Source organism: Micromesistius poutassou (assembly GCF_964030765.1).
Source record: "Micromesistius poutassou genome assembly, chromosome: 12".
NCBI lineage: Eukaryota > Metazoa > Chordata > Actinopteri > Gadiformes > Gadidae > Micromesistius > Micromesistius poutassou.
Window position 1 is genome coordinate 12,339,922 of NC_140282.1, and position 16,856 is coordinate 12,356,777.

General features: G+C 41.8%; 2 protein-coding genes across 2 annotated transcripts in view; one reads left to right on the plus strand and one right to left on the minus strand.

Annotated features, from left to right (window-relative positions):
* mmp15b (matrix metallopeptidase 15b) overlaps window positions 1-4,193 on the minus strand; it is a 27,497-nt gene extending 23,304 nt beyond the window's left edge. The window contains exon 1 of the mRNA XM_084476258.1: window positions 3,487-4,193. Coding sequence (XP_084332384.1) covers window positions 3,487-3,603 — 117 coding nt within the window. The 5' untranslated portion in view covers window positions 3,604-4,193. The remainder of the gene's footprint in view (window positions 1-3,486) is intronic.
* Window positions 4,194-9,069: 4,876 nt separating this feature from the next.
* LOC311356554 (uncharacterized protein) lies at window positions 9,070-11,796 on the plus strand (the record flags this gene model as incomplete). Its single annotated transcript, XM_084476346.1, has 8 exons — window positions 9,070-9,121; window positions 9,297-9,533; window positions 9,688-9,856; window positions 10,053-10,218; window positions 10,863-10,976; window positions 11,099-11,209; window positions 11,410-11,452; window positions 11,690-11,796. 8 exons carry the CDS (start codon window positions 9,070-9,072, stop codon window positions 11,794-11,796), a joined length of 999 nt encoding a protein of 332 aa, XP_084332472.1.
* Between the last annotated feature and the right edge of the window lie 5,060 nt (window positions 11,797-16,856).

Consider the following 16,856-nt stretch of genomic DNA (forward strand, 5'->3'; position numbering starts at 1 on the left):
ATACATTAACAAACAATGTTTGTTAATGCCGCATATTAAATAGACCCACAGATATATATCATATATGTGTTAAGTTCTCTTTGCCGAAATTTACATGACGATTCAGTGTTTCTGAAGTTGGAGAAGAAAACGCTAGTGTGACAGAGAGAGAGACACAGAGAGAGAGAGAGAGAGAGAGAGAGAGAGAGAGAGAGAGATACGGAGGGAGAGAAATAGAGTAGAGTAAGTATGGTATATTGGGCAAACAAATGCAGAAGTGATCCACTCAGGTGGTTGTTTTCTGCCGAAAGAAGAGACTAGGAGCCCCCTCCCAGCTCCAACAAACTTTATATCTCTTTATCTCGCTCTCCCACCACTCTCTCTCCCTCCCCCTCTCTCCCACTCTCTGCAGACAGGAGGGCCTATTGTATCTCCTAAGATGCCTTGCAGTCCCTTAACCAGCATGCCGGTGAAGATGCTTGTGTGTGTGTCACTCTGAGAACAGCTGTTACATTCAACAGTCACATGCTGCTACACAGCTGAATCAGATTGCCCATCTTCAACTTTCTCTCAAATTGTATCTCGTTCTTCCTATCTATCTTTCTGTCTACATCTCTGTCCTCCGTTCTATCTAGATTTAGCTCAATCTTCCACTTCATCCATCTATCCTTCTCTCTATGTCGATAGATTTCTCCCTATCTCTACATCTCTTCAGGTAGCTCTCCCTCTTCTTATCTTTATCTTCTCCACTATGGTATATGATTCTTATTAATGTTTGTCTGTCTGTGTGTTTGAATGGGTTTCGTGGGAAAAATGTATGACAAGACAAATGATTTGAAGGTTGCTATGTTAGTTTGCAAGTACATCACAACTGTAGCTACTGTATTGTCAATGAATGTTCAGACTGTGAGAACCCTTTTTGGTTTACCTTTTACAAATATTCATTTATCACACCATGATAATTTAGACCGTGAAAACACGTTTTTGTGTTGCTTTGTGTCCTCCGATGTGTGGGCCTAAATGTGACGAAAATCTTTTTTTTTCTCCCAAAAACGCTTGGTGAATGCTGCGTTTGTGTCTTCACTTGATGATGCCCGATGCATCACACACTCTGCTTTCAAGAAGCATTGATTCAACAAGAAATAACATTGTTTCTGTGTTTGCTGATTGTTTCGCATGATGATTACTGTTACTATTACTAAAAGATGGCTTCCTCTCCTACCCTCCTGCATCTGCCAATCGTACTGCGGCGGACTGAGACAGATAACAGATGATGATGTGGAATGAGACGGATATAGAAGTAGCGTTGGAGCCCTGATCACCTCGGCCCAAATTGGATTGGCAAAGATCTGACTCCAAGGTTTAACCACCACCTCAAATGCCTTTAAGTCACAGCTCTCTCTCTCCCCCACACACCCACACACACACACACACATACATATGTTGACCCCCACACACACCCACACACCCACACACACACACACACACACACACACACACACACACGTCTACCCTGACCCACACACACACATACAAAAACACACATTTAAAACGTGTCTCATAAACCAAAACGTGCTGTGTTACGGCCTTCCTGCCTGTTCTCCACAGTAAACTATGTGTCTAACTATTACATACGTGCTAAACGTCCCAGCGGGAGTGAGGGTTTTGATTAGCATCAGGACTTGAATAGTGAAAAGGACCAGCAGGACAAATCATAAAGGTGAGCTATGGCTCTCTCTCAATATTGTTTGGCCTGTTTGGCCTGTTTTCCTCTCTCTCTCTCTCTCTCTCTCTCTCTCTCTCTCTCTCTCTCTCTCTCTCTCTCTCTCTCTCTCTCTCTCTCTCTATGTCCAGTCAGAGAATACACAGAAAATGTGTAGAAAAAGGCTCCTACATTTTTCTTCTACATGGACTGCATGGTCACGAGACCACAAGACCCAAATCTCTGCATGTATCAGCAAATCCATCCATCCTTGTTCAGGGTACTGATTTAAAAAAGTGATTTCAGAATCAATTATGTCACTTCATATTGTGTGAGTGCAATGCAGCCTTTGGGCAATAAATCTTACACTTGAATAAGAAGCAAACAAAGGAATATATGTATATATAGATGAAACGCTACCCGAGGACTTACACTGTGTGTCTACTGGTGTGGGGGAACTCATGCGGTCAACCGTCCCTATCTGACTAAAGAAAAAGAAGACAAAGATGTTTCCAGTATAGACTGGTAAATACAAACTATAGATAAGGACAGTCTGTGCTCATTTTCACAAGCTTGCATGTAAAACAAGAGTATAGGCACTTACTATTTCTTTCTGCGTCGCCAATATGGCTCACAGCGACTGAATCTGTGTATAAAGGTTTTTATTTTGTTTTTATTACCAGTAGAACTCCCCCGACACCACACACACACACACACACACACACACATTCACCCCGACACACACACACACACACACACACACACACAGATACATATGCACACATACCTTAGAACACTTTAACACCCAATATGTGCGCACACACATACACACACACAGCTATGTTAATGGTCATCAAGACGTGTTCAGACAAGAAAGATAGTAGCCCCCCCCGCACACACACACACACACACACACACACACACACAGACACACACACACACACACACACACACACACACACACACACACACACACACACACACACACACATAATTTCAGGCCTTGTTGATAATAAAAGCTCCCCTCTAATGACCTGTGAGTGTTCCTGTCTGTCTGCCTTTATCTGTGTGTGTCTATCAACACACATCTCTCACACACACACACACACACACACACACACACACACACACACACACACACACACACACACACACACACACACACAAACACAGCTCAAAAAGGGGCAGAAGAGCCTCAGCTACATTTTTCATCAAATGTTGTCTGAAAACTAGCGAGTGGAACTCCAAAAGCAGCGAGAAAAGTGTCCCAAGCACGTAATAGGTAAGTTAGGGTAAGGACTTGACTGACTACTCCCTTCAAATGGCACACCTACATCATGAAATCACAGACCTGGCGGAGACAGTCAGATGTAGAGTGATGTATGTAATGTTTAATTAGTGGTAAATTGTTTTGGCATGTCAGCCTACATGATTGGCCCAGGGGGGCTTGTGTGCCTGGGTTTGGAGGGAAACGATCCTGGAATAATTGATTGCACCTGTAACCTGTTATTATACATCATTAGCCTTTTTTTTTTTTTTTTTACCACATACTCTATTCACTTTGCAATTATATAATTATTATTATAGAATATATACAATTCCGTCAAAAGCATTGTTGTTGTTATATCGTTGTACATATGTTATCGTCTAAGATATAGGCCTACTTCTTTTTTTCTGATTTAGTTACTGATTTGAGTTATTTTTTATCTGCGATGCAAATCCGGTGGTTAAGTGGTTGGTTAATGGGGGGGGGGGGCAGTCATGGATGACGGTGAAATCTGTACTTTGTTTTTCGGGTGGTTTACCTCTCCGTTAAACGAGCCATCCTCTGCCTCGAGCGTCCCGAGCGCGCACAGCCACAGCAGCACGAGAGTCCGTCTCCGGAGCAACCACCGCCGGCTGTCCCACGAGGAGGAGCCCATTGTCCCGCAGCCGGACCGCGACCGACCGACCAACCAGCCGGCGATGGACGACCACCGGACAAAGTGAATGTCACACCCTTGACTCCCTTGAATATCACACACACTGTTTTAAGGCGTGCGTGATATCAAACCACGTGACGGACATGCACAACTCCGCTCCAGTTTTTGACGAAAAAAAAATGCACCCCTCAAAAAAAGGTTGTCACTCACACGAGCGTTGTTTCGCGTCAGGTCCAGAACAGGCAATCGCGGTGTTCTTGCGCTCTTGGTAAAAGTTGCAGAACATTACAGGGCGGTGAAAAAGTACAAAGTTGGCTGCAGCTGACAGAGCACATGAGTAGCGGCTGATCGGCGTTTGGTTCCGCGCCGCGCGCAGACGGAAACCGTGCTTCTTCTTTAAAAAACAACAACAACAACAAAAACCATATAATGATTTATTGCCTTTAAATCCAAGTCCTTTCTACCGGGTACTGATTCTTCTGGTCTCGTCCATTAGGGAGCGTTCTGGGACGTCTCCTGCGATGGAAGTGTAGAGTGTATTCCGTGTAAGGAATGCGGTGTTTCGAAGCTGGTGGAACTACCGGAGACAATATTCCACTTCTGCAGCAGCGCTACTATCACAAGGAAGGAGGAGGACGAGGAGGGGAGGGGAAGGGAGGGGGAGGACGAGGGGGAGGGGGAGGGGAGAGGGAGGGGAAAGCCAGGCCCCCAATGAGTGCGATTCACGCTTCTCGCCTGCGGCGCAATACCGCGTGCACTTTATTATTACGCCTATATTACGCGTACATTTCCGACGGGGTTACAAATAGAATATGCACAATTTGGCCATCCCGCATTAGAAACAGAACCTAGGCTCATCTATTTTCATCTAGTCTGTCACTTTTTAAACACTTTTTATTTGAATAGGTGTTTTGGTTGAAGCGGACGTATTTCTGTTCGTCAACACTTGGGTCACTTGGGAGGGGAGCACCTGTCATCAACTCAGATGTCCCGATAGGCCTTTTAAAGATCCCGCATCCGGTCCCCTTGTTTATGTGGTGGTCGTTCATGGGTTGTGTCATTGGGACCTTGTTGTCCCAATGACCCAACCCCCGCATAGTGGCCAGACAAGTAGTAGGCTATCTATTATTTGAGAAACTGTTCTTTGGCTCGAGGTTTCACTTTTTTAAAACTTTTTATTAGCTGTCTCTGTTTTTAGTCATCACATCAATCCATTAGCTGCTATCAAAAACAATTGTGTCACTTTACATTTTTTATAAATTATGCTACCCGCTAAACGGTAAATTCTGAGTTGGCCTATAGAAGAAGAAGAAGAAGAAGAAGAAGAAGAAGAAGAAGAAGAAGAAGAAGAAGAAGAAGAAGAAACAGAAACGTTTAAATCTTCATTTCGATTCTGCCTTCGGGTAGGCTATATAAGCCATTTGATTCTCCGCAGAATCCCCCCTGATATAATTTACAAAACACCTAGGCCGGGGAAGCTTTTAAACCTTTGCTGACGCTGCCAAATAAGTTGCTTATAGGCGAAATTCTTTATCTTTATAACCAATTATCCCCCCCATCCCCAATTTGTCATAATAACATGCCTTAGACTTCAAACAGCTACAGATAAAAGTAGCAACCTATCCAAATCGTGGCGTCCGCTGCTTTGAACACTTTGTTTGTGCCCTGTAAGCAAGTGGATGAAACAAACCGCCCAAAGGATACCGTCACCACATCTGCCTCTGTCAATCAACTCAATCCCTTCACAACTGACGGCCTAGCGAAGGACCAGTCATCCATCTGTGATGAGGGCAATGGGGGGGGGGGGGGGGGGGGGCACTCGCCTGTGGACTGTGTAGGACTGTGTGTGCTTGTTTGATTTGAATCGGAGTTGCCTACTTGCATAGGCTACTGCGACGAACCCTGTCACGTGTCCTATAAATGCGCTGTTCCTGTTTGGTGCAGTTAATGTATTTTAGCTTTTTTCTGTTTCTTACTGTAGGCCTAATCACTACACCAACTGGCCGTAGCCAGGTGTGACAGTGGTCGCAACCAGTACATACTGGGTTGGACTGCATGTCGGCCTAAAGCGGATGGCCTCCATTCACGTACATTTATTTTATTTTATAAAAATTCGCGGCACATCGTTCAACTTTCAGCCCTCTCTGATCATCTATGGGAATAATGATGTACTGTCGCCCTCTGCTGGCGATTCAACAAAAATGTTTTCCCTTAGAGGTTCTCTAAATATCTTTCATAGAACCTTACGGCCCATTTCGATAAAAGCGTCTGCTAAATGCCCTAAATGTAAATGTAAATATGGGACTGAGGGACTGACCTCCGAGAGGGGTAATTTTAATGCAAATGTAAGTTTAATGCGAATATGGAGCTGGCTTTTTTAGACCATGATATATGGCATAACACAGAATAGATTACAAATTGCAACTTTTTTTTCACAGTCACAGTACCAGTGGTAACCAGTTTGTCATTAATAAAACGATGTTCGAAAAAATCGACACGTATCCTGGACGCACATCACTAGCTGTGGATAGGGATCCAACTTCAGCTTTGTCAGGCATCAGCACTCCTCTCAATGGAGCCATTCCTCATTCCTATTTCTACACAATAAGCGAATTACAAAGCACAATTACCTGGAAAATAGCATGGCAAAAATTGTATTCAACTGGAGACGTCACACGTTTCCAAACGTTCACATTGAATGCAAGTCGCTTTGTAGAAGTCTATTCCACTAGCTCTACAACAGTAAAAAGCAGGCTAAGAACTGCGTGTACAATGGAGTGGGATAAAAAGACGTATTTCTCTGGGTTCGAAACAATTTGCATATGGAAGTACACAACTCAATATCGTTTTTAGATATTTTTTATGCGGAAGTCAGTGCAGAGTCTCTTTATTTATCAGCAAAACTGAATCACATAGTTGACATGAAAATGAACACTGGGGTCAACAAACCAAACAACAATGTCAATACTGGTTTAACAACATAAATGAGGAATAATAACCAACAATTAAACAACACTGAACAATCATGGATAACACTTACAAGACACTTAAACGTAATAAAATCGCTTTTAAAGGTCGCATGGCATGATAATTTCACTTTATGAGGTTTTCTAACATTACTATGAGTTCCCCTAGCCTGCCTATGGTCCCCCAGTGGCTAGAAATGCCTGCTCCGCCTTTGAGAAAATGAAAGCTCAGACACACCGATTTCGAATTTGGCCCCCATATGTCGTCATAAGGGGCCAGGTTACCTCCCCTTTCTCTGCTTTGCCCGCCCAGAGAATTTGGCCCGCCAATGTGGCGGGCCACCAAAGTGGTGGTGCCACAGCAGTGGTGGTGCCACAGCAGTGGTGGTGCCACAGCGGTGGTGGTGCCACAGCAGCGGTAGTGCCACAGCGGTGGTGGTTCCCCTGCGGTGGTGGTTCCCCTGCGGTGGTGGTTCCCCTGCGGTGGTGGTTCCCCTGCGGTGGTGGTTCCCCTGCGGCGGTGAAGCCCCCGTCGGGGGTGCAGCCCCGGTGGCGGTGGAGCCCAGCGGCGGTGCAGCCCACCGGGGCTCCACCGCCGCTGGTAGTGGAGCCCAGCGGTAGTGGAGCCCCGGCGCCGCTGCCCCGGCGCCGCTGCCCTGATGGTGGGGCCCTGGCGGTGGGACCCTGGCGGTGGGGCCCTGGCGGTGCGGCCCTGGCGGTGGGGCCCTGGTGGTGGGGCCCCGGCGACGCTGCCCAGGCCTCCGGCGGGAGACAATCCCGGGCAACAATCGTGGTTCAATCTGGGCTTCAGGGAGTCAAAGCCAATGTTCCTTTCCCCCAATTCCTTAATCTGTGGCCGAGATAACCCACTACGAGTCTCGTTGTGGAAGTACTGGGAGTCGCAAATGGCAACAATACCTTTCTCCTCCATGTCGCGGTTCAGTCTGTACTTCAGATTGATGTGGAAGTGGAAGAACGAGAGACGTCGGAGAACCCAAAGCAGTCGTTTGAGATTCATAATATCATCCGGAGGCGCACACGCCTTTTGGCCGTGATAATATATATTACATTAGATATCTATATATAGCATGCCATGGGACCTTTAAAGTGACACAATGAACATTAGGCCTAATGCTAGGAAACATACGAACGAAAGGTGTAATCCTGTGGCTACAATATTATAACTGCAACCAATAACCAAATAACCAATTAAGTCTTAAATACTTAACAGGAAAACCAAAAAAAGAGAATTAACTGAAATTAACCACAATATAGCACGCTCGCACACCTTAAAAGAGTGTGTTTGAGGATGTGACTATAGTGCCTTTATTGTACTATTGCGGAAGTTTCAGAATGCTGGCGCTATTTGCACGCTATTTGCATCTTATTCTTTTATCCTATCTCATTATTTTGTGGTGTTATTAAGGTATGTTCCTCTTCCCGTGAACCACGTCATATACATGTAATAATGGCACCATTGTTGAAAATACCTTGAGAAAAACACTTCCACAAATTGAGACTTTTTGTATTAGTAGGAAAAACAGGAATAGGCTAGGAATATACTTTTTTTTTTTTTTTTTTACTTGTGTGAGAGGTTCTTCTTAGGTTTGTGGATTTCCAGTATATAAAGCATGTTTGAGACACCTAATTAAAAGTCTAATGTATAATTTTACCATTATTTTTATTATCATAATTATTATTATTATTGGGTCATCATTTAAAAGTCATGATGTTGAAAAGGGAAATAAGATGATTTAGGTTGTAAGCCAGGGCATTTAGTAATTTATTTTTAGTTGATTTAGTTTTGTATTGCTCAGTTGTGTCATTGTGTAGACCTCAGTCCATTGGTCAGTTGAAACAATGTTGTGTATATCAGCCAGTTAAAGCAAAACATCAGGAATGCTATTTTTATTTTTAGAAATTTTATATTTATTATTATCAGGTGTTTTTCGATTTCAGATTGGAAAAGGAAAAAGTTTAAAGGCAACTGCATCATCGATATACAGTATACTCTCTACCATGTCTAATCCTTCATGTCCCTTATACATATTTTCCGCAATGAAAGCTATGAGTTGAACCATCAAGCTATTGGTTCATCATAATATTTGCATATGCAAATATTTATTTTCAGGGAACCACAGTTGCAAGAATAGTTGTTGGGTAAGTTAAAGGCTACTATTAACATGGGGTCTGAGCCTGAAGGTAAATGTATTTGTAAGTACCAGTACCTTAATATGATTGTTTGGTCTTTGTTTGGTCTTTGTATCTGTAGAATAATAATATATATGATATGGTAGATATTTGTTGGAGATGTGCTGCATGTTTGGTGGTAAACCTTGCAAGGCCAAATAACTGTTGTTGTTAAATAAACAAAATGCACTTCTTTCATCAATGTTTTTGTGTTCTGAATCCTTGAATTTACTTTGTCAGCAACAGTGAAGACATAAGCTGATAACTAATTGATATAATGTTTTCAGTTATTTATTTTAAAGGAAGTACAATGTCTCTGTCTTTGGTTCTACTGCTTCTTCCAGGAATCCTGTCCGATCAAGGTATGGTGAAATGTAAAGTTCTAACTTGAGATATGTAGTAGGCTGATATTGCAGTTCAGTTTTATCAGAAATGTAAATGTATTGTTAAAAACAACATATTTTTCTATTGGGTTCAGCAACCATTTGCCATTATCCCTTTCAGTGTTTAAATTTCCGTTTCTGTCTCTGTGTTCAGTGTGTTTGAATATTTCAAACGGAGAGGTGCATGTGGAGTTATACTTTAACTCTACAGGGAATTACAGTGTCCCCGATAAAATGCTCAACAAGCACATCATGTGCATGCAAGAGTCCCAGCCTTGCTTCATCATCTGCACCAATATGTTAAATGGAACTCAACTGTTTGACAACGAGTCAAATGTTTGTCACCCAGTTCATCACACACAGAACTTCGGTCATTTCAACATAACTTCATGTGAGTATATGGAGAGACCTGTTCAAGCTCTGTTTCACCTTCCTTCTTAATTTATCCCTTCACCATCACGTAGACAGAATAATATAGACAGAATACGTTATTTTGTCATAAATCTATTTTCTCTTCCTCCCTCTCTCTGTTTTTTCCCTCCCAGATGGGAATTGCAGAGTATACGATTGCAATAGGAATCAGACCGAACATATCCTGCAGAATGTAAACAATTCAACTCTTTGGAGAGAGTCAATGGTGGAGATACACCTATTACGACTAATGTGCTCTCACCTTTTTTCACAAGAGCAATATCTGCAGAGGCTTTTCTTAAAGTAAGTTATGGACATGCCACCCCCCTGCTCTGTACTTTAGTATTTCTAATGTCTTATGTCATATATTAATTCACAAGAAAACAAGAGTATAATAATCTTTTTTATCTTCATACAAGAAACGTTAAAACTGTAAGACCCGACCCCAATGTTTTGAGACATTGGTATACGTATGTTCATGTTCTATGCTGTGCTACAGAGTGGAGCTCAAATTAATCCACAAAATCATGAGTGTGACAAACTACACTATGGGACAGTTTGGCAAGTTGGACCTGAAGTACATGGCATTCAACACCTTCGCCATTGGTGATGGAAACCTCACCTCAACCTCAACAGGCACAGGCAATCTCATTGAGGTTTCTCAGGTACAGACGGGTTAAGAAGTGTGTACATAGATGTGCCATTCATTTGGACAAACTTTGTTTAAATAGAACAATGTGCTTACTTATTAATACACTGTGTTTATAATAACACAATAAAGAACAAGGCGAGAATGATAATGGTTATTACTGTGGTAAATGACTGGGTAACACTTACAATACACCTTACAATAAGAGTACAAAAATCACATGGGGGTATTGGCCTGGTTATTAACAGGGAGTTAGGATTAACTTTAACTCAAACAATGTCAAATAATTAATAATTTAACACTTTGATTAACATGAGCACCATTAGTAAATTATCGCCAGACAATTAGTTAACTGTTAATTAACTCTTTGTTAATTGTTAATTAATGCTTATTTTTGCATTTACTAATGTTAGATAGACAATAATTATTGTACCCTTATTGTGAAGTGTTACCAATAACTGTATGTGAAGGAAACATTTATAGTGTGATATAAACAAATTGTATGTGCAATAAAATGTCATATGTAAATGTAGTGTCATAGGGTTCATTGTATGGGGCTTCGGGGCAACATTGTAATGTGTTTTGTATAAGTCTATGTGTTGATGAACATTTATGTTATTTTGAACGGTACGCTGGAACCATTACAATGTTACCCAATAGCTAGGTGATCCTAGTCAACCTACAGTGGCTTTACCTGAAGAAGATCTGCAAAAAATCGATGAAGATGAAAGGATTGTCAACTTGGTGAACTACGAGTCGACGGAACAGTTTCAAGTATGTTTCATGTCCGGTTTACAAGGTCGTCCATCATCAAAGTCTCAATTGCACATGCTTTTAGCTGTTGTTGTTGTTTATTAACCAAGTGTGTTGTGTCAAAATGCTGTTTTCCCCTGTAGCTCCATAAAGAGAACATCTGTTCCATTGTGTCTAGGATAGAGTTCCTAGGAGAGAGATCTCTTTCAAACCTCAAAACCCCAATTGAAATTATCTTCCCTCTCCAAAATTGTGTAAGTTGCATGTACATTAATCGCAGTTGAAATATTTTCATTTGATTAAACTCCCAAATAAATTGTTGTAGCTTGCTTAACATAGCTATAAGGAACACTTTATTCTACTATGTTGATTGTTCCTTCATTCTAATGTGAAAATAAGAGCAAAAAACTACTTTGAACCTGTTTTAAATTGGTTTCCAAAAACGATTTTTCAGAAGAATGATTCGGGGCTACAATGTCAGTATTTGGATGAAGACAGTGGGTATCTATGTTCACTTTGACTATTATAACAATAGAGGCCAGTGAATATGTGTATTTCTATGCTTATGTGTTTCCCATCTAACAATAGCATGTGTATTTATTTCTAGCTTGTGGGTTTTGGAGAAGAGGATTTTGGTTTTGATGCTGCGAGTTCTCAGCTCCAATATCCAATGGAATTTGTTTCCTGTGTGTATCTCACATGACTAATGAGTGTTTTACGGTTTATCTCTTCAGACTACAAATGGAAGACAGATGGCTGCCACACTTATAGGAATGCCAGTGTGGTCACTTGCAAGTGCACCCATACAACAGCCTTTTCTGTGCTCTTGGTGAAAACATAACATCATGAAATTGCAAATGTGCAACAGAGAAAAATACCCTTTTTCATATGTTTACCCTCTCTGATTTGTGTTATCTGATGGCCCAACAGATTCAGCAACCTATTGGGAAAATACATTGGGAAATTTTGTCTTACATCAGTTACATAGGCTGTGGCCTTTCTGCCTTTTGTTCCGCTCTATCCCTCATGATGTATGTCATCACAAGGTAAGTTTGCATTCTTCAATCTTCATTATTAAAAAACTCCCACATTGTTCAGAGCTTTTAAGACATGTTTCTAGTTGAGGCAAGACTAAACCACACCAATGCCTGATGACCTTGCCCATCATCATCATCATCATATCCATATTAGGCTACTTTCGATCCTGGATCTTATTTTTTCATGTGTCAAACTATTGTCGATCACAAAAAAGTCAGTCAAGGATAATTGGCAATCTGTTAGGCAGGGCTTTCCTTTCTTTATTTATCTTGACTATTATTGAAAAACAAACTAACAAATACAATCATTCCATCAATGGTTTACTGTTCATTGGGGATTAACGGTGAATGCTACCTTAACACGAGCATGCCTTAGCAACCAAAAAGCTGTGAAGCCGGTCTGAAACCATCAAACAACAAACAACATAAGCACAACATCAATGGACAGCACCAACCACAGACCTATCTCCACCAGGAAGCAGAGGGAGGAACCCTCAATCTTTATCCACGTGTCCCTGAGTGGAGCTTTGTTCCTGCTCAACTCCTCCTTCCTGCTGACCGAGTGGGGGGCCACATTGGACCAAGCCTGGGTGTGTGGGCTCATTGCGACCCTCGTACACTATTCCCTGCTAGGCACGTTCAGCTGGTTGGCCGTCGAGGGTCTGCACCTGTACCTGATGCTGATCAAGGTGTTCAACACTGAATACAAGCACTACCTGCTAAAGCTCTCTCTGTTTGGCTGGGGTGAGTATAGAACTGCAAAGGAACCACAAACATAAGAAATTAAAGGTGCTGTAGGTATGGTATCAGAGTTGTAAAGAGAGATTGCAGAAGTGTGAGTGAGGTTTTGAAGACAAATAATGAGGAAAAAATGTCTTACGTTAAGGCATTTCAAATTTTTGCATTCACACACCTGTGGGGGAGACGGACAAGATATAAATGGACAGGCAAGATGGATTGCTCGAAACAATCAAGGAAGAGATGCCCTGATTGACCAGATATTAGCCGGTAGCATTCTACATAATTTTGGTTGACAATATTTCCCAAATGATAGCTATTAAATCTTACCTACAGCTCCGTTAACTATAAATTAACATTTGTTATTTGGTTGTTGTCATATTTTTTATACCAAATTAAATCCGTAAACTTCCTCCACTTCTGCATTTTTTGTGTGTGTGGCAACTGGCACTCTCTCGCAATGGGAATTTTCAACTATAACTTAATATGTTTCTGTTCCCCCTTGTATAAAGCCTGCTGCAACACACATCATTTCCTCTCATCCACCCAGCCATTAACCTTAAATTCCCTGGTAGTAATCATACCCTCTGGCTTCTACGAGGCACCCCAGACCAGAGCGTCTTCTGAGCATACGGATCAGAGACATCTGAGTGTCATCGCAATCATCACTAAACTGAGTTTGTCTCTCCTAGGAATCCCTGCTGTCGTTGTTGGTGTAACGTGGAGTTTGAAGGATGTCAAACATATTTATGGCTTGTCAACATTAACCATGCTTGACAGCAACCAAACCAATAGCATGTGAGTGTACGCACGGTGACAGAACTGTACACAGAACAGAGGGCAAGCTAAGTGGATTGATAAAGGCCAAATTATGAATTACATAATGTGACATAATGACCCACGCTGTAGGACTATACCTAAGAAGTACAGTTCAGCCTTTAATCTTCAGATTTAAAACAGCAGTGACCCTCCTCTCCCAATGGACTGATCCAACTAGTCCCCTTTACCACCTCATGTTCTGTTTCCACAGCTGCTGGATCATGGACAGTACCTACCTCTATGCAACTAATGTGGTGTACATCAGCCTGGTGTTCATCTTCAACTCTGGCATCCTGCTGATCGTGGCTGTTCGCATCTGCTGCATGGTGACCACTCCGGCCAGGTCAGGGCTGGGCTGCCGAAACGCCTCCACCGTGATCGGTCTCACCTGCCTTCTCGGGGTTACATGGGGTCTGGCTTTCCTGGGCTCAGGATACGTCAACTACCCTATCCTGTATCTCTTCTGCATTCTCAACTCAACACAAGGTCTGTTTCCGGCTTGAATGACTTATTTCAGTGAAAATGGCATTGGTTTGATTTATTTGATGTGTTTTTGTGTTTAGTTTTTAATCGGTGTGCGTGGTCGGGTGTATTTGTGTGTACCTTGCTCTAGGTGTCTTCATCTTCTGCTGGATTCTTGGCTTAGCCAGGATTGAGAGAAAGAGAGCCAAGGAGGCCAAGAACGCTTCGCTCTCTACCAATGATTCCAAAGTCTCCAGTCAAAAGTGAACCGGAAATATATACTTTTTTACAATTTTTTTGATTTTTAGCATTTCTAGTATGTGTACTTTAATTTGAATTTATATTAATTTGTTTTAACATCAAAACAAATCATGATTTGTAATGATTTCTGAGCGTGATAGTATAATCTCACCACACTAACATAAATGAGGTATAATCTCATCACATTTAGTATTAATAAAGTATAATGTTATCACTAAACATGAATTAACTAGTTTCACCACATTTACCATGAATAAAGTATGATCTCATCAGTCAACATGAATAAAGTATAATCTCACCACCGAACATGAATAAATAGTAAATTGTAATAAACATTATTTGACAGTCTGATGACTCTACCTGATTCCGTAGACTAAATTGACCGATGTCACTGCATCAAATACAGGTGCTTTCCGTCTGAATTACTGCGTTGAACAGACAGTGGCAGGGCAAAAACAAACACATGCTCCATGCTCTAATCACTTGCAAAGACTGGTTGAATGTAACCAGCCAAGACACAGAACTGCCAATGCTGGAAGCTGGCTTCCGTTGTAGTGGCATCTGGATCATGATCTTGACATAGTATGTTCTTTTTCTTAAAGCAGACTCTAATGATAATTAGGTTACTACTACGTCTGACTCGGAACAACACAAGTATCAGTAAGCAATTCTTAGTTAAACATACAAAAAAACATAAATTATATAATATTAAGGTATTTGCATAATAATGAGGTATCTTCAATAAAGAAAATACTTAGGTACCATATGTCAGGAGATATTTACCATAATCACAATAGTTAGAATAAATACACAAATCAAAATCCATCAAAATGTACAAATTATTATTTTTTTTAATTCTAATTGGCCCCTGCAACAACCAAACAGTCCTCTGAACCAAGAGTACCACTTCTTCCTCCACTTCTCAGGTTGAGTGGCGACCGGCTCCGTAGGAACAAACATCCCCTTGAAGGCCCTGACATGGCCCTCGGGGACCAGAGGGACCTCCAGCAGAGTGGCAGATGTTGTGGTCATCCTCTTGTTCCTCCCTGTCCTCAACAGAGGTCAGGGAGGAGGTCTTCCCTGTGGTCAGGGAGGAGGTGCCTGGTGTTGCACGCTGGAAGTGGAGGGCAGGTATCCACAGCCACCCCTGGGCTGTTGTTCAGGATGCGAAGGGTAACTATGGTCAACTGGAGAAGGGTTCATAGTTAACAACCACATCAATAGAGAAACCTCATGCAATCACATGGTTCTTCACAAAAACATAATATGGTAGGACTGGGAATTATCATCTTAAAACTTACTGCATTGATCCCTTGCAGAACGTTGTAGGTTGTGAGAAAAAATAAAAGACAATCTAGTGTTGTCATATCAGATTCGATTTTTTTTTTTTGCTTAGGTTAGATTAAATGGGTACTTTATTCATCTTACATGGACCAACAGCTCCTGGAGGTCCTGTGGACTCAGAGGAGCTGATGATGAACGGTGGAGGGAGAGGGCGGAGGGCTGCCACCACCTGATTCAGAGTCAATTAGAAATTATTATTTCAACACTTGCTATTTACTACTAAGCAATAATAATCAAATAATAATATAGAAATATATAATATAGAAATCAATAAAGACCTCTCTATGCTGATGAGAAGACTCCTCATCTGGACGCAGCCGGGCCGCGGCAAGAGCCACCAGGTGGAGCAGGTGGCGTTGGAGGTGCAGGGAGGAGAATGCACCTGCTTCCCTCAGGACACACCTCGGCTCCAGGGTCTCCTCCAGTCTGGCCAACACATGCTGGACTACCTAGAAAGGACATTTACATTTGGTTTAGAGTGGTTTAGTATGGACTTTTATTGAGAATTACAAGTAAGGCTGGAAACAATCCAACCATACAATCACAATTGGAGTAGCTACAACAGAGTGGTCTTAGGAATGTATAGTCAAAGTTTTGGAGTTCAAAAATGACAGTAGACCACTGTTCAAAGTTCTTTCTAAATTTCAAAACAATGGTACAGCACAAGAGGTGATGGAAACTTTAACAGTATCCAGTATCCGTATCACTAACAGTGTTGAACCATCGCTTTATTAGCAAACTTCCAAACAGATATGCAATACAGTACAATAATGTAATGCTATGTTGTCCTGCAAATGTCACTGACCAGCAGGTCCTCCTGGCTAGGTTCTAATCCGGGACCAGCCGGGCTATGCTATGAGCCACCAGGTAGACGGTGATGCTGGAAGATGTGTGGCGTGGTGAGAAGAGCCTTGTCCAGACCGTTCCAGGGGATCAACTCTTTATCCAGGCAGGCCATGATGAATTTAGCCAGCTGGAAGAAGGACCGAGAAGACACAAGCATGATGCCACTTAGCATTCATACAGGACTTATTTGTCACTTTGATGCTGTTATGTTCCTCTGTGTTAGCATTTGGCCAATTGACCAATTGCTTCTATGGGTTGAATTTGTGTTTAGCATAGTAGAGGATGCAAATGACACAGCTAAAGGGCAAACATAGTTCAAGAAAATATAACAATATGGAAATTAAGTATTTTGCTAAAGTAGCTACAAAGCAAAATGTGTTATTTAACTTTGTAT